We start from the raw sequence: 18,063 nt of genomic DNA on the forward strand, positions 1-18,063 counted from the left end.
GATCAATGGTTCATAACCTGGCAGTTTATGGGTTCCCAAGAGACCTGAGGATAGAATTCAGGGGGTCCATGAACTTAAAGGGGACAATACATCTTTATTTTTATTAGTTATAACTAATTTAGCATTTCCTTCACTTCTGAATGTAGGCAACAAACCCAGCAGTATTAGTAGTGCCTGTGATTTGTCACCAGTAGAAATCACTGATATTGTCATAGCGCATTACCGCTGCTGCAGATACCTTGGAATTTCATTTACATTCGTCACAGCTTTGAAATTATAGTTGTTGTTACACCTGCCACTAGATTTTGTTATTTAGTCAATTAATAAAGAAGCACCTATATTACTATATGGCTATTTTAAAAAAGATTTTGATAACTGTATTTCAATATTATTGTATGTATTTAATTTTATGCATTTAAAAATATTATTCTGAGAGAGGGGTCTATAGGCTTCACCGGATTGTCAAAATTATCAAAGGGGTCCTTGGCCAAGAAAAATAAAGTTAAAAGTCCCCACTCTAGATAGAGCCAATTATGTCAAAGGGCCAAACCAATTTCTGGCATCATTTTGCCCCGTTTTTTCTCTACTGCCCCTCCCCCAAAAGCCAACCCTTCAACCAGGTGGAAGCTCTCACAAGAATTACTGAATTCTCAGGGCTGAAGAAGGAGCAGCTTCCCTGCAGGGACTGCCTTCTGAAAGTGACCTTGTCAAAGGTTAGGAGGGGTGGGGTTCTCCTGAAGCTTCCCTTGGCCTGGAGAACTTGTGCCTTTGTTTTCTCCATCAAACTGAGACACATTTCCTAGTTCAGAATCTACTGTTTTGTCAATATAAATATTGACTTGAGGGGATAAGAAAACCACACTCTAGATGAGCAGAATCTTCCTGGAATAGGTCACCATATAGTCATCAGAAATAGAAACTCAGAGAGGTGGGGAGCTAGGACTGTCTACTTGACTGCCAGTTCCAGCGTCGTGACTTGATTTCATATATAGTCTGGCCCAAGAGGAAATAAGGTGGGCATTTCCTTTTGGAAAGAGAAACAAAAGCAAGGGCCATACGAGCTGGTCCTGACTACCTCAGGACACAGGGTGTATGGGCAGTGTCCACCAATTACAAGTCTCCTGTGCTTTATAGACTCCTAAGTAGCTGCTGAAAGCACTATCCAGTTTACAAATGAGGAAGGAGCCTGGAACACAAGTATCCTGGCCCCTGGCACCATCTCCATTAGTTGCTCTCTGCTAAGAGCTCCTGGAGAGCTGCAGAGTTTATGTATGTATCCACAGCGGGAAAGGAATCGGAATCGGCATTCCTGGGCTTGTAACTTAAAGAAAAGTAATGACTAGGCTAGACGCCTCCTGGGGACTCCCTACTCTCAAAGTCCTAACACCCAGGGCGGGATTTCTAGACCGGGGAGGAATGCCCCACCTTCTGGCTTTCAAGACTGGGATTTCATAGAAGGTTGGGGGGCCGATCAGCGGCCATAAATCTTGGAGAACCTTCACCATTTTACAAGGGAGTTCGCGGGGGCTGCGCTTCTCCCTCTTGCGGTCTATTTACAACGCCAAAATCTCCTTGTTAATGGACCTGGGATAATGGTGTTTACTTTACCGCGATAAAGCGCTCAGCTTCCTGGGGGAGCGGCTGTAAAATGTCCTGGAGGTAGGGGTGGAGGGGGGCGCCATAAAAGCGGGCGCTGGAAGGGCCGGGGCACCAGGTTCTCTTCCAGGACGGCCCCTGCCCTCCACCCGCTAAGCCCGGCTGAGCAGCCCAGGCCTCGCGAGTGAGTTCGGTTCCCACATAAATCACCAGCGCCAGAGTCTCGGGAAAAGGCGCATTTTTCATTGCTGGTTGCAGGGCAACTCCCGACAGCGAACGAGAAACAGAAGTTGTCTTTAGATAAACCGTTTACCGGAGCGCGCGTCCTGGCAGCGGGGCCCCCAAAGCACAGGGCAACAGGGTCCTGGCGCTGCGCCCCCGCCAGCCGAGCACCTCGCAGGGGCCCCGAGGAAAAAAACAGATCCTCCAAAGCTCTAGCCCCAAGTCTTCCCGCAGGAGGAAAGAGAGCTCCAAGAGGGATAGAAAAGGAGCACTTCAGGGTCTGGGGAGACGAGAAGTGGGGTGTACGAAGATTCGAGACCAAAGATCTGAGAGCCCAGTTCCACATTTACCAGCTGTGTGATCCCGAACTAGTGACGTTACCTCTCTCTCTGAGCTTCCGGAATCTTTTTATAAAACGATAGAAAAAGTTACCTTACTAACAGATGTTCGAAATTAACAAATTAAATCAAATGCAACTTGTATAACCTGTAAAGCCAAATGTATTAATCAGAGGTCCACGGAAGGGCCTGGGGGGTTCCGTGAAACCCCTGGAATTATTGACAAATTGTCGCATTCTTCTAGGGGAGAGAGTCCATAGCTTACATCACGGTTCCAAACGAGTGCATGAACCCCAGAACGGTGAGAACCAGCGCGCTAGTTCTGTAGCCCGACTGCATGGTTAGAGTCGTGGCTCTGACACTAGCTATGAGACTTTGCCCAAATTACTGAAGCCCCCTGTTTCCTCTTCTGTAAAATGGGATAACAGTTCCTAGGATTGTTGTGGAGTGTAAAAATGCTTGGCTTGGTGTCTCGCACATTCTAAATGCTAACTAAATAGATATTTTTACGCGTCAACCCTAGCCCTGAAGCAAAGACGCTTGGAAGCCAGGAATTCCAAGCCTAGCCTTTTCGAGCTGAAAGCTGCAAAGAACCCAGACACCTGCCCGCTGCCAGATGGAGGGCCTTCCCGCTGCGCGGGGGGGGGGGGGTGCCCAGGCTGCGTTTAGCTCCAGAGTGCTCAGGTGGCATGGGGGTCCTGTGGGGAGCTGCGCCCTCGCTGGGCGGCCACCCTTTGAAGGCGGCTCTAACCCCGCCGGCCGCCAGGCGCCCGGGGCTCAGCCGTAATCCGGATTTGCAGGCCGAAGCACTAAACTGGCTGCCACCGATAGAGTGAATCAAAGCGGCCGCCATCCTGGTAGCTCCAGGTCTCGTTTACTTGTTGCCGTGTGTGCGCACCCAAGCGGGACAACCTCGAATTTGGAGTCGGCCTTGAGAGAAGAGAAGTAGGCGCCCCCTTCTCCCCCCCTCCACCCAGCGGGCACCTCCAGCCTCCACCCCACCGGAGGCCTAGGCTTCCTATCGCGAACAGACACGTTTCCTTCCCTCCTAGGGTCAGAGGTCGAGCCCAGGAGAGGCCTGCTCCCTCTTCCCAGGAGGCCCACCCCACGCGGCGCCCGGAGCCCAGTTCCCAACCGCGCCTCCTTCCCCCCCTCCCAGCTCTCCTTGCATTAGTGTAATCCTCTGTCCAAACACTGCGGCCCGGACGGCCAGACGTTGGTGTAAACAGACCCGGGGGACAATTCTAACGATATAAATAAAATAACCATTAATAGCGCAAATCGTTCGATGAGCAGGAGGCCGAGCAGCCGGGACTCCAGGCTCTCGCTGGGGTTTGTGTACACAGCGTGGACACCACGCATCCGTCAGGTAAACCGAAAGCAGGTGAAGTCCCCGCAGGCGCGTCAGTAGAACCGGCTCGTGACACGCACAGGCCTCGACACGCACGAGGTTCGGGACAGACAGACGCACTCGCTGAGAACGCCGCGCGAGTTCATGTAAGCGCCCGAGCCCAGCCCCAAACACAGCGCCACGGGGTTACCCCGGCTCTTCTCCAAAATTTCGCGCGCCCAAGTGTCCAGCCACGGGCCCCGGGCGCGTTCCGGCCGCGTCCGCAGCCTCGATGCGCACAGGGACGCAGAGCTCACACCCAGAAACGGAAAAGACAGCCTCCACTGGTCCCAGAGTTAATCACAATAAACTAACATTTATTGAGCGTTTATTGTGCCGGGCGGCGCACTAAGTGGTTCACGGAGGTAATCTCCTTTAACCCTCAGAGCGACCTACTGAGGTGGGTACTTTGAGTATTCCCAGTTTTACAACTCAGAAAAGCAGGACTCAGAAGTAAGGAATTGGCCCGGAGACAGAGTGGAGACAGGATTTGAACCCACCACTCTGCTCCAGGAAGCACAGCACGCACACCCGAGGTACAGGCACTTGCTCACGTTCCAACAGGCTGCGTTTCCAGGGCCTGGGACTGGCTCCAGTGTGTCCCCGGCCCCGCCGGGCTGCGGTGGTTTGCTTTCCAGTGGGAAGTTCCTTTTTCTGTGAAGGGCGTGGGCAGAGTGGCCTGAGAGGTCCGGACAGAGAGGAGAGGGGGGAGCCACCTCGAAAAGTCCTGTAGCTTGTTCCCAGGGAGTGCGAGTGTGGGCTCACGGGCGCTCCCGGACTCAGCGGGCCTGCTCTGACTTTAGGGTTGCAGGTACCGCTCCCACAGAGAGGCCTACGGGCTACGGGGGTCAGCTCAGAGATTAGACAAGCTCACTCGGGGAAGGTTTCCCTGGGGGCAGGTGGTCCTGAAGTCCTGGTTCCTGGAGTTGGGCTGGGGCAGGATATTCTCTGCCGCGGACCCAGGCGGTGGAGTGGCAGCATCTACGGGCCTGGAAGTCTCGCATCCACCCCTTACCTGCTTTGTGACCTTGGACAAGTCATTTCATTTCTGCAGACCTCGATTTCCATGGCTCTAAATTGAAGGGGGAGGAACAAAAAATATGTTTCACAGGGATGTTGTAATGATCGTGCATGCGGAACACTTTGTTTACCCGGTGGGAAGCTTATTATCACGATTAGTATTAACTCCATGGCAAGCACCTCAGAAGGCAAAGAGGTGGGCTGGCAGCCCCTCTTCTTTTTGAAGAGATAGCAAGAAAGGAAGCAGCTCAGAGGGGGTGCGGGTAAGGAGAGGAAGGGAGGAGGCTCCAGGAGGTTCCACCCCATCCCCAGCCATGTTTATCTTCAAGACAGTTTCCAGTCAATCCCACCACCCAGGGAACATTCTTCTTGGGGGCTGTGGACTACCACTTAGGCCCTGCAGGAACATTTGGGGAGGGGAGAAGGAGGAGGACAGTCGAGCACCCAGCACTGAGCAGGAATTCGCAAAAGCAGAGAGAATAGTGCCTGGTCAGGCAGTCCACGCATGGTGTTCAACCTAGTAACCCTGGGGCTGCCCAGGAAAGGGAGAGGGGCAGAGAGAGGGAGCTGAACGTGGAAGGCAAGGAACTTAAGAATCTTGGGCAAGTAACCTCACCTCTCAGCCTCAGTTTCCTCCTCTGTAACATGGTTGCATTAATAAGGCCATCGACAAGGGCTCTGTTGCAAGAAGCAGAAACAATAACAATGGGTAGACACTTAAAGAGCTTCACAAAATGCCTGGTGCTGTTCTCTGATCTCCATACCCATAGAGTCTTCCAGCCCTACCCAGGTGGTTTGCCCATGGTCTGACAGTTTATGTGGGAGTTGGAGAGTGGGGAGTCTTAATTATTGAGCCATACCATGTGCTTGTAGGAAAAACATCCATGAACAGTAGCTAATGTTATTGATATGACCATTGCTGGTGGGAGTATTATTGTTGTAATTATTATCAACAGTATTATTTCTATTATTACTGCTGTTCACTCCCAACTCTGAGAAGCAGTCTTCATTAACTCCTCTTTATGGAAAAGGAACTAGGTTCAGAGAGGGTAAGTGACTTGCCTGAAGTCACACAGCAGATCTGGAACCGAGTGAAGAGATTAGAAACCATGTGAATTTGAAGGCCAGACTTTCTTGCCCACACCAAAAGGAAAAGGAGAGGAAGAATGCTGGTGTTGCTTGATTGAGAGAAGGACGCCCACCGCTGGGGTAGGTCCGGGGCAGCAGATCTATTTACATTCCAGCAAGGACACTAATTGGCCAGATCTTTATCTAAACACGATAACAATGACATGAGACTTTGGAGATTTGTTTACTGCAGCTAAAAATGATGCATTTGTGGGAGTGGGAATCTTACACTGACTGGGTGTGGGATTTGTTTGCTTCAGCTCCAGAGGATGGGAGTGGGAGAGGGGGAGGCTGCTGATGGTTCTGAGAGTATATCCTAAAACTTCAATGATTAACAGAACTAGTCCTCTTGTTTTGTTTGGGGACCAAAAAAAAAAAAAAAAAAAAAGACAACCTCAAAATTTGATTGATAATTAATGTTTTTTTTCCCCAAGTGAGAAAAGGAGTATCTGAGAACCTGGCTCCCTGATCTCAGCTCAGGGGAGGAGAGATTCAGAGCCTCCCTCCGTGTGCTTAACAACCACCCCGCACGCCCACCCTCCGCCACCAGCACAAGAACATTTACTACACAAGAGGGCTCTGTAAACGCTTTCTTTCCATCATTTCTTTAATCCTTACTGCAGGCCTGTAAAGTCCACACCATTATTATCTCCTTTTATAGGTAAGAAAACTGCTGCTTAGCAAGGTTGAAGGACTGCCTCAAGGTCACAAGACTACAAGAGAGGTAGGACTGGGCCCCAAACCCCTCTGCTGGACTCCAGGGTCAATGCTTTGGCGCAAGACAGGGGCATGAGGTGTGACTATGATTTAAAGAAAGCCATGTCTTCCCCAGACCCCACCCCAAACGCAGTCTCCTCACTCTGTGGGCTCTCCCTGTGGAGGAGGGTGTCATAGGTGCCAACACTTACACATGCATGCTTGTGCGGTTTGAGTACGTCCATTCACATACACACGTAACAGCCTTACTGGCTGTGGGAGGTGTAAAATGTTCATATGTGCCCACATCCATGCTCACTCACTTTGTGTGTGGGCACAATTATACACACACACAAACACAGACCACCCTCTCTACCATACTAATGGGTGTGTGTGTGTGTGTGTGTGGATTTTTTAAAGTATTAATTGCAGAATAAGTTCAATGTGGTTTTATTACTTTCAAGAACACACACAGTCATTACAACTCTGGTAATAAAATCTATTCCCTTTTCTCTGACTGCAACTTAGGTCCTTATGGGACTACTTTGTACAAGATTAATTGTAATGATACCATAAATTGCCTGTATAGAAATAGTGCATCTGATTGTCATGGAAGCTAGTTTTCATCTTGGATCATATAAACATTTCTCTCCAAATCTCATGACACTACCAGTAATTCACATTGTGAGGAAAAAAGGATGGAGGGGGATTCAGAATGAGCGTTAGCCCAGTCCTCCTGTTTTGACCACACTCTCTGAAAGAGCAGAGCTCTAACGTGGAAGTTACAGTTATAGGGAGTCCTGAGTGCCTTCTTCTGCCTGCCTATCCGCCTATGCACACACTGCTGTATTCACACAGGAAGTCACCTGCCTTGTCATTCAAGGTAAAAGGTAAGTCCATAGAAACATATATGGCAGGTCTGTGTCCATCTGTTGGAAATGCATATTTTTTAGAGTAATGCAACCTCAGAAATGTGGTTGCAGATAGGAGGTAAAAGGGTAGAGATTGGCTGGCTGCCCACCTTACAGCTGGGGAGCCTGACTCATAGGAGAGAAGACCCCCACACCCTGTCTCCTCTCCAGAAGGCAGTGACTCAGTTGCCCCACTGGCTCCATAGCAGTGAGGTAGGCCAGGGACTTGTACCAAGTGCTCAGTCCTTGCCCCTGCTGGCTGGTGTGAGAGCCAGGGACCCCACTGTCCTCTCCCAGATTTGCCTCCTGCATTTTAAGGCAGTCCCTGAAACACTTCCCAGCAGGGGTGATCTCAGGGCTAAATGGCCCCTTAATCTATGGTAGGACTGGCAGGAAAGAAAGAGAAGGGAAGGTCAGTTCAGTCTGCTCTTGCCTGTGTGGAGTGGCGGAGGGGGTCAGCCCTGGTCTAGGAGCCCCCATTTGTGTGCTCAAGGGATGCCTGGGGCCCAGGCTTTATGGTCACCTTCAGCTCTGCTGTGATCCTCTCCGGACTGCCACAATAGAAGGAAATGGAGGCTCTGCAGGATCTGCCTGCAGTGGGGATTTCCACGGGGAGGGTGGCCAAGCTCGCCAGCTGGAGCCCTACAGACCCTGTGAGAGCTGAGGCTGCTGGGTATTGGGGGGCTGGGAGATGGGAAAGGTCCTACAGGCTGGAGGGTACAGAGGAGTGTCCCTATCACACACCCAAGGGTGCTTGGGCATTTTTATGAGCAGCTGCTGAGACAGAGTAAGCACAGGGGTGGAATGGAGAGGGGTCTGGGGCTCAGGAGTGGGGACGTCTGGTGCACGGGGTGTGTGTGTGTGTGTGTGTGTGTGTGTGTGTGTGTGTGTGATTCCCTCCATACCAAACACCTGCAGGGTCCAGGGACAAAAAGCAGGAAAATACAAGAGTTGAAAGGAGGGGAAAAGGGAATGAAGTAAGATGGGGGAAGGGAGGAGGCAGTGAAGAAATAAGGGAGAGTGAAACAGGTGTGGGAGGAGTGGAGACCGAGTAGCAAAGGAGGCTGGGGAGAGGAGGAGGGGGTAAGGGAGAAAGGCGGTGGGGGAAGGGTGGTCAGGAAAAGAGGGAAGTGAGGAAGGGAAGGAGCGGGGGAGTAAGAGATGAGCCCAGTGGAAGAGAAAGGGGCCGAAAGGGGAAACAGACTGGCTGCGAGGGGGAGGAGGAAGGCCACTGAAGTTCTGGGGTCCGGGTCTCGGTGGCTCTGCCAGGCCCCTGCGTGCCGCGAGCCGCGAGAAGTAAGGCGGTCCTTCTCTCGGGTTGGCGGGAGTGCAGAGAGGTCGAGCAGAGTTCGAGAACCTACTGGCAGGTTCAAGGACAGAGGCCCAGCAGGCGTCTCCCCGGGGCTCTTCGCTAGGGCCCCCCGGGCTCTTGGTCTGCAGTGGGAGAGAGACGTGCCGTGGAGAAGCTCTGGACTCCCGGCCCCAACCAGCGTGGACGAAGTGCACGGGCTTGGAGACGCGGCGCCCTTGGCTGGTGGGCAGAGCGAGGCCTGGCAACCTGACAGTCCCCGCAGCCTCGAGGCCGCCGAATTCTTGACCTCCTACCTGACTCACCTGCGTCTCTGCAGGGCAAGCCTGCCAAGTCCGGAGGCCTCGAGTTGCGGGACGGGACCTGGCGTGTCACGCTTTCTGTCCCTGTGGCTGTGCGCCCTGGTGCGCCGCAGCTGCCTGGGTCCTCGGTCCTTTCCAGGTCGGGTCCCCGGCTGTTCCGAGCCCACGCTTTCCCACTCCCAATATCCCCGCAGGGTCAGGCAAGATGGGACTATCCCAGGGCAGTAGTAACTGTTAGGTGCCCCCGGAGCTTCAGGGAACCAAGGGCAAGTGGGCAGCTAGGCCCGCAGATACGGTTGCCCACTGACGGAGCGAAGGTCCCGCTGCACCTTGGGAATCGCTCTCCCGGTGCCGACCGAAGACCGGGAACTCCAGGCTGGACACAGCAAGGGCAGGGATAAGTCGTTACTTAAGGCAACAAGACTTCGGCAAACGTTTCTTTCCAAGTGAGAAAGGTTTTTTGTTGTTTTCAAACGGTTTGAAGTTATTCGCTCCAACTTGACCCCCAGGGAGGTTTGGGGAAAGAGTTCTGCGTCCGAGAAGGCCGAGGTCCCCTCGGTTTGCGGTTGAGAGGAGACAGAGTTGAGAAGATCGCGCTAGGAAGAGTCACGAAAAATCTCTGCTTCTTGGACATAATAACCACATCCCTCCCTGAAACCCTTTGTGCTCAGAGCAGGCAGGCGCGCTGGTTTAAGTAAATTAATTCGCCAAAAACTGCAGCCACCCTTCTAAAGTCAGATTATATTTTAAAAGGTCTAAAGACATTGACATTTCGATACAGGAAGTTAAACTCACACTTTAAAAAAAAAAAAGAGTTAAGGAATGCATCCAGAATTCCAATTTAACCCCCAAGTTAAAACTGCTCACTGCATTCCCAAATAACACACGCAAATAGTAAAAATAAATGTCTGTTTATGGACATCTTTTATTTACGTGTTTTTGTTTGAAAAAATATTGACTTTCACTCGACAAAGTTAGCTTTTCCGACTTCTGTGTTTTATTGGCAAAACAACTTTTCGGTGACGAAAGCTGTATTTACACCGTTAACTTAAAATTTTTGGACTGGGGCAGATACACATAGATAGATGTGAAAGGTCCTCTCCCTGAGAAATCGAAACTCACTTCCTCATCAAGGGCCTGTAATTTACAAAGAACTACAGGGATTGCTGAATTTGGACCAATTTTCTCCCAGGGAAGGGAAGTGGTGGGTTATTTAGAAAACTCAATTCCAAACACAATCTGAGAAAATATGGCATTTATACAAACACATGCAAAACAAGCTAAAATGCTCAAAAATGCCATTTTTAAATCTCTCTTAGCAAATTACTGAAAGGAGGGAAAAAATCCTCTTGAGGAATTAGATCGGTTTAATGCTTTCTGGGACTGACGTACCTAGCTGACATTTCTTGAAAAGTAGAAAATGTATTCACCCTTCTCACAAAACACTAGCCTCTAGATTGCTCAAAAATTTGGATAGCTTTCTAATATCTCTCAACGAAAAACCAAACCAAAACACATACACACCACTGCCAGCAACTACAACAAAAATCTATTTAGTGCTCCTGCAAAAGAGGAAATTTTTTTCTTTCAACTCTTTTTTTTGTAAGATGGCATTGACAATGAAATTTCTAGGAGAGCAGTAAAAAAAAAAAAAAAAGAAGAAGAAAGAAAGAAAGAAAAAGAAAGAAAGAAAATTTCAACGAAAAAAAAATCGCCTGAAAAGTTATCACATAGTTTTAGCTAGCTGCGTTCATCGCATGATGGTTTTTCATGCCTTAATAGAAAATCACTCCTGACTGTGGTACTACATGTAGATTAGAAGGCCACAATAACCTTCAGGTTTTTGGTTTTTTGGGGTTTTTTTATAGCCATGGCTACATAATTAAATGGCTATTCAAACAGGTGAAGGATATCAGAATAAGGTGTGGCATATATAACTAAAATGATCAATTATCTGACTATATAAGTATATTAAGCAATTTTTGGGTAGAGAATAATAACTTCTTGGAACACTTTACAGCTTTCAAAGAACCATCACATTTTTCTTGGATAATATGTTTGTTGTAGTGATTAGTATGTGGGTTTTCTCCCCAAAGGTATAATTTTATTTATCGCCTTTTTACGCATCTATATAGCACCTCCCCTCAGAGAATTTGCCGTCATTTTACTATGATCTGTAATCACATACTGGAGGAGGAAGACTTGTATAAATGTATAACGTGACAAAACGGAACGTAGGCAGATACACTCGATTAAAATAAGATCAAACGCTTCCATGGATGCAACAATATTTACTCTGTCAGTAATTAGCTAAACTGTCTGGAACAAAAACCAATTATTAGCTACGGGATTTCAAAGATCCTCTTTTCCCACAAGAGAATGCAAATGTCCCAGAACGAGATTGTAACTGGATAGGCGCTGGAACCAGATTCTACATTCTGATAAGCGACTCCTGAGAACCGACCGCTGCTGTAATGTAACTATCGCTCTGGCGGCGTTTTCGTTCCGGACAGTGGCGCGCAGCTGGCGGCGCACACGCTCGCGATCGTCGGGGCTGCGGGCGCAGGAAAGGCAGGCTGCCGAGATGTGATTGGCCTGGCGGGTATCCCTGCAGGGAAGCTCCGCTGCTGGGGAACCAGACCGACCAAAGGGAGCCTGAACAATCAGGAGAGGAACCGAGCCCCTGCTCAGGGCTTAAGGCCAAGATCTAAGTCTCCCGCCCGCTAGATCAGCCCTGCGCAGAGCTGGGGTTGGGAAGAGAAAAGGAGGACAGGGCACACCAACCGCCTGCTAGGCCCCTTCGCCTGTGTCCCCCACACTCTGCTCCTCACGAGCCTCCAGCCCCTCGGGCCTGAACTGCGTCCCGGGGCGGCCTGCCGAGGAGCAATCTGGTTAGGGACCTCTGGAGAGAACTATTCAGGCCTGGGCCAAGGATATCTGGCGGGGTAGTCGTGGCAGCAGGTTTGGAGGAGAGCGAACTGCGTGGGCCTGCGGCTGGGGAGGAGACAGCCTTCTGCGTGCTAAGGAAGAAGGAGACTCGGTGGACTCTGGGCGGCAGCAGCGGGTTTGTGGGCGTGTCTCCGCGTTCCCGGCACCCCGGGCCACGGGTTCTAAGATAGGGATTCTTGAGGATGAGCTTAGGGAAGGCCTAGGAACGAAGCGCCGTGTAGAAGCAAGAGAATGTAGCAAGGAGAAATGCAGGTTTCGGCTGGAAACTGGGGAGAGAGATTTTCCGTAGCTTTTGTCTTTCTCTCTCTCTCTCTCTCTTTTTTTTTTCCTGAATCTTGAAATCACTCAAGAAAATCGCCCACAGAGGCAAAAAAAATAATTTTTAAAAATTAGGAGACCAGCAGGGAGTAGAAATATTCTCAACGACAGTCTAGCCCTCGGGATGGGGATGGAAGAGTGGGATTGGAAGCAGCTTCCTTCTTTTATGCTCGCCTGCTACCGCGACGCACACACTGAAGGACTCCTACCCGGCAGTGCCCCGCACTCACCCCCATCTCTCTCTGGATCTTTGCGCTCAAGCGCTCGCGATCCGCAGCAAAAGCAGGCGCATTCTTCTCTCTGCAGCTGCCTGGCCCGGTCTGAAGATGCCGGCTCTGCCTGGGGCCTCAATAGTCTCAGAATTCAAAGCGGAAAGGCACCGGGCGCCCTTGTGGCTGAGGGATGGTCCTCCCGGCGCAAAGGCAGTCTCACAGAGGGTCTCCCCAACAGCCTGCGGGCTGCCGCCACCTAAGTACTCCCGGGCGCACGTGGCCCACGCAGTATCCCAGCTCCGCAGGCGGCCCCGGGGGCTGACTCCCCGCACAATTTCCGCTCCCTCCGGAACAGCCCCGCCTCTCCCCCCTCCCGACTGGCTGTTCATTCTCTTTTCAGCTTTGGGCACCCACCGCTCCCGCTGTTGCAGGGTTCCTCCCACGACAGCTCTCCGCTCTCTCCCCCACTCCCATCCCGTGTCTGCTGCCGCCGGAGGTGTTGTCCACAGTCCCTGAACCTTCCACCTACCCCTTCTAGCTGAGGCTAGTGCTCCCCGAGCGCCACTATCTTAACCACCAAAAAATGCTTGGGGTGTCTAGGGCCAGATGAGGGGCACCACGGTTGGGCCGAATCGGTCCCTATTATTTCAAGGCCAGCACTGCGCAAAAGTTTTTCTGCAGGTCTCACAGCAGTGCCTGCTGCTCCTTACTGGGCTAGATGTGGTGGCGAGCGAATGCCTATTTTGCGGGAAGATGATCTCCACCAGAGCGGTTTCCAGACCGCTACAGGGGACCCCATAGATTCGCCCACAAAAAAGGGCCTTAGGAGGGCGCCAAAAGGAGTGTGGGTTGGAGAAATTAGAAAGATGCCTCCGAGGGTCAAGGCCTAGACCAAGGCGCCTGATTTCAATAGGCGGAAAAGACGGCCTCCATGGCTGGGTCACCTCCCTTGTGAAGACAGACTCTGCTCTCAAGACCCTATGAAACCACCCAATGTGTGAGGCACTCCAGCCATGTCATCACCAATGCAGTCAACAAATACTGCTTGACCGCTGATGCAGAATAGCTGTCGATGACGTGTATTGAGCACTAACATGCGCCCCGCATGAAAATCCTGGCATGTTTTGCCTCATTTATCCCTGGCAACAACCCTGAAGAAGGTATTACTGTCTTTTTGTAGACAAAGAAACTGAGGCTTAGAAACGCCCAAGGCCATACACTGACTAGGCCAGGATTCAAACCAAGAGCTGTCAGTCCACAAAATTCAGTAATGGCTCCATCATCCTGTCTCTCACATACCTGCTTAGTGCGGCCGCTGGAAAAGCTACAAGAGCCAATGCTACCGGTGCCCTGCCCTCGGGGGCTTATAGTTTACCCAGGGAGACCAGGCAGACAGTATAGCTATAGTACTAGGCGGGGAGTGATAAGTGACACGAATGTCCTTTACTAGCACGAGCTGCAAGTTCAGATGCGAGAGAGATGACTTCCGGCTAGGCGAAGAGGGAGCGCTTCCTTGGAGGAGGTGGCATTTGAGCAGAGCCTCGGAGAACAGGCTTGTCGTGGAGACAAGGGCGGAGAAGACATTCCGAGTGGAGGGAACAGCTTGAGCAAAGTCAACAAGGCGAGAACGCACACGTCGCCCATCCATAGATATATAAAACATTCCATCTCCTTGGGGATCCAGTGCCGGGTATTTACATGCCAGGAAGTTTTCCTGTCCCCGCAGCATCTGGAAAAACCACACTCTTGGGCTGTCCTTCCTGGTAGCTGGTTCTCAGACAGGAAACCTCCCAGAACTGGCTTTGCCCGGGAAGATGCGGCCAGTCTGGGTGGGAATCGGTAGTTCGCGTACCCCAGGCAGTGCAGCCTCGCCCACAGCGACTAGGACTTTGCGACTTTATACTAGTCCTTGTCTATTTCTGGTAGCTCCACGGCACCCACACTCACTGCCTGAGGAGGGGCGTGGTCCACAGGAGCTGGAACCAATAGAGAGGGAGGTCGAAGCGAGAGCCCCGCCCCAGACGTGACGTAAGACCCCCGGACTCAGGCTTCGCAGCCCCGGCCCCAGTCCCTTCAGTGGCTTTAACAAAACCCAGACCCCCACGTCCCGGCCAATGGAGGCGATTTAGACTGGAGCGGGACCGCGTCTGTCAAAAGCCCGACTCGGCAGCAGCGGCGGAGTCCAGAAGGAGAGCTGGAGCCGCCGCGCTGCCTCCCCGCCCCCGCCGGGATTTATTGAGTATTTGGACTGGACAATTAAGTGGCCCTGATGATGTTACCAAGCCCGGTCACCTCCACCCCTTTCTCAGTCAAAGACATTTTGAATCTGGAGCAGCAGCAGCAACAGCATTTCCACGGCGCGCACTTGCAGGCGGACTTGGAGCACCACTTCCACTCGGCGCCCTGCATGCTGGCCGCCGCTGAGGGGACGCAATTTTCTGACGGAGGGGAGGAGGACGAGGAAGAAGAGGGAGAGAAACTGTCCTATTTGAACTCACTAGCTACAGCCGATGGCCACGGGGATTCGGGGCTCTGCCCCCAGAGCTATGTCCACACGGTCCTGCGAGACTCGTGCAGCGGGCCTAAGGAACATGAAGAGGAGCCCGAGGTCCTGAGGGACCGGAGCCAAAGTGAGTAGAGGGGGAAAGGAAACGCACCCGCACATCTGGAGCAATGGCGGGATGCCCGCAAACAGCCCACAAATCTCGCCAGCACGGCTGCCCGCCCCGTTAGCCCCTGGCTGGGGTCATGCCCTGGCCCTGGTCAACGACAGCTCCGCAAAGCGCAGGTGCCTGCAAGGGAGCCAGGGCGGAGGGAGAAAGACAAGGTGACTCCGTCAACTACTCCCCCCAGAGGGGGGAGGCGATGCAGCCCCGGAGGGAAGGGAAAATAGTTATTGCTGCCCTGATGGTGATAAGCAACATGGGCTCAGCTGCTGGGTGCTGACAACTCATAGTATTTTTGCTCTTCCCGAGAGCTAGAGGGGCACGAGCCTGAACTCTTCCCACTTTCTCTCTAGCGTGAGACGAGTTTTCTGAGGCCAGGGCAGCCGCTCCCTCTTCTTGGAAAAGACAGTCGAAGCAGCTTGTGTGCCTAGTGTCCACAGGGCGCAGGAACTTCGGTAGAGTTCAGCTGGGTGGTTTCCTCACTTCTCCGCCTGGAACTCAGCGTCCTCGCACCCACGGCACCCGGCAGAGAGGGAGGGGATGCTGGGAGAGTGCGTGGGAACACAGTCCATTCCGCACTCACATCCCTGAGGCACCAGACTTTTTTGAAAATTCTTAACGTTTTGCTTTGTGTCCCAGGCTGTGGGGCTTCGGGCTGAGTGAAAAACGCGCCGAACTTAGATCCTGGCTGCTCAAGTAGGATGCGAGGTGAATTGGGTAGGGAAATAGGACAACTGAATAAAGCCTCCAAGGAAGTGTTTGTTTCTGAGGAGAGAGAGCCAAAGAATCTCCTTCCCTAAGAGGAGGTTTGATGTGGTGGAAGCCAAGGCCTATGCTCTGACAGCTCCCCTGGGCCTAAAATCGACATGAAACTGTCTCAATCAATCAAATTTCTTTTTCTCTCTAAGGTAATACAGATGTCGTCAGGCAGACATTTAGCTGTGGGCCTGTAGGCTTTTAAAAGTAAAAAACTGTCCCTGGGCAATACATGAGCGTTACACTCAGACATTTACGAGCAGGAAGATTTTCGCAGAACGCACGCATACCGGCTCCCAAATACCAACATGTCTCACACCTTCAGCTATTCATGACAGAGTGGAAGGCAAACGAGTTTGCAAATACTATAGTTATTATGGAGTTGCAAACTTCCATCCTGAAAATAATCATCAGCACGCCGAGCCGCACATTTAATACAGGGTAATCTCTCGCAGGTGCTCAAGTTCTAAATAAACGCGCACTAACTACCCCTCCCCACGGAACGTGCCTCCACCCGCCAAGGGCGTTGTGAGGGGCCTTAGGCTATCGCAGGGTCCCACGGCGTCAGGAGCCACAAACTTTCCCAAAAGTCCAAGCAGTTATTACCGCACACTCCGCGCTGCCACCCAAAGGGGCCACAGTGCTCCGGGACCGGAGCCGCGGTGAGATCGGGAACAATTAAAGGACGCTGTTGTTTTGCTTCTTCCGCAGAAAGCTGCCAGCTGAAGAAGCCTCTGGAGGCGGCCGGAGACTGCAAGGCAGCGGAGGAGAGCGAGAGGCCGAAGCCACGCAGCCGCCGGAAGCCGCGGGTCCTCTTCTCGCAAGCCCAGGTCTTCGAGCTGGAACGCAGGTTCAAGCAGCAGCGGTACCTGTCGGCCCCCGAGCGCGAGCACCTCGCCAGCAGCCTGAAGCTCACGTCCACGCAGGTGAAGATCTGGTTCCAGAATCGCAGGTACAAGTGTAAGAGACAGCGGCAGGACAAGTCTCTGGAGCTGGGCGCGAACGCGCCCCCGCCGCCGCCGCGCCGCGTGGCAGTGCCGGTGCTAGTGCGGGACGGCAAGCCGTGCGTCACGCCCAGCGCGCCAGCTTACGGCGCGCCCTATAGCGTGGGCGCGGGCGCCTACTCCTACAACAGCTTCCCCGCCTATGGCTATGGGAACTCGGCTGCCGCCGCCGCAGCCGCGGCTGCTGCAGCCGCCGCCGCTGCGGCCTACAGCGGCAGCTACGGCTGTGCGTACCCGGCAAGCGGTGGAGGCGGCGGCGGGGCCTCCGCGGCGGCCTCGGCCATACAGCCCGCCTGCAGTGCGGCCGGAGGCGGCCCCTTTGTGAACGTGAGCAACCTGGGCGGCTTCGGCGGCGGCGGCTCGCAGCCATTACACCAGGGTGCGGCGGCCGGGGCCGCGTGCGCGCAGGGCACCTTGCAGGGCATCCGGGCCTGGTAGGGACCGGGCGGGTCATGCGGCAGCCGCCCCACCGCAGCCTGGCGCCGCGGGACTGAAGCGCGAGAAAGGCTGGATCCAAGGAAGGGCCAGGTCCCCTCGTTAAATAAAAATAAATAAATAAATAAATATATATATATATATATATATATATATATATATACACATACGTCTCGCTCCCCAGAGCCCCGGAGCGCAGCTCACGCGAGGCCTGAGAAAGGGGGCTCAGGGGCGAAGAGGATCCCCGGGAGTGGTCACGAAGACTGTCTCTGAGGCAGAAACGCCGGCTGGGTGCTGGGAGGACGATGGCCCCGAGCTTGGCCCCAAAAGGAGTGCGAGAGGCTGAGACTCGGGCTGCCGCTCCGTTCTCCCACAACAAGAAGGGCTTCTCTCCCTCGGGCTTCTCTCCCTCAGCCTTCCCGCGGCCGCCGCGAAGCGCTGGCGGAAAACTCAAGGACAAAAAAAGCATGAAGGAGAGAAAAATGGGCGTCGTGGCTTGAGAAATCCCCAGGCCCTACCGACCCTCTTCCCCCTTTGCGGGGCCGGCGTACCACAGCACAGTCCATTTTCCTTTTCCCAACCGCCTGCCTTCCGCACCAGATACCTCGGCCTGGATCTCCAGATTGTCAGGGGGGTGAGAACTCTGCGAAAAAAACCAGTGGAGCGAGATCAAAAGCTGGGGGGCTGAACAAATCCGGGAACTGGTGGCCCGCCGGAGGTGTTACCGGCTTTCCTTTCTGTTTCGTATTCTGTGTTCAGCACATATTTTATATATATATATATATATATATATATATATATATATATAAAA

General features: G+C 52.6%; 1 protein-coding gene across 1 annotated transcript; it reads left to right on the plus strand.

The window, feature by feature from the left end:
* The first annotated feature begins 14,660 nt into the window (after positions 1-14,660).
* NKX2-3 (NK2 homeobox 3) lies at positions 14,661-17,255 on the plus strand. Its single transcript, XM_032609285.1, has 2 exons — positions 14,661-15,021; positions 16,525-17,255. The coding sequence occupies exons 1-2, from the start codon at positions 14,661-14,663 to the stop codon at positions 17,253-17,255; spliced, it is 1,092 nt and encodes a 363-aa protein (XP_032465176.1).
* Positions 17,256-18,063: the final 808 nt, after the last annotated feature.

This window comes from Phocoena sinus, chromosome 16 (assembly GCF_008692025.1).
Source record: "Phocoena sinus isolate mPhoSin1 chromosome 16, mPhoSin1.pri, whole genome shotgun sequence".
NCBI lineage: Eukaryota > Metazoa > Chordata > Mammalia > Artiodactyla > Phocoenidae > Phocoena > Phocoena sinus.

Bases quoted from the DNA above. Each gene is read 5' to 3' on its own strand.
- NKX2-3 (XM_032609285.1), top strand. From the start codon at position 14,661: ATGATGTTACCAAGCCCGGTCACCTCCACCCCTTTCTCAGTCAAAGAC. The intron at 15,022-16,524 runs GTGAGTAGAGGG...CTTCTTCCGCAG, and splicing joins CCTGAGGGACCGGAGCCAAA to AAAGCTGCCAGCTGAAGAAG.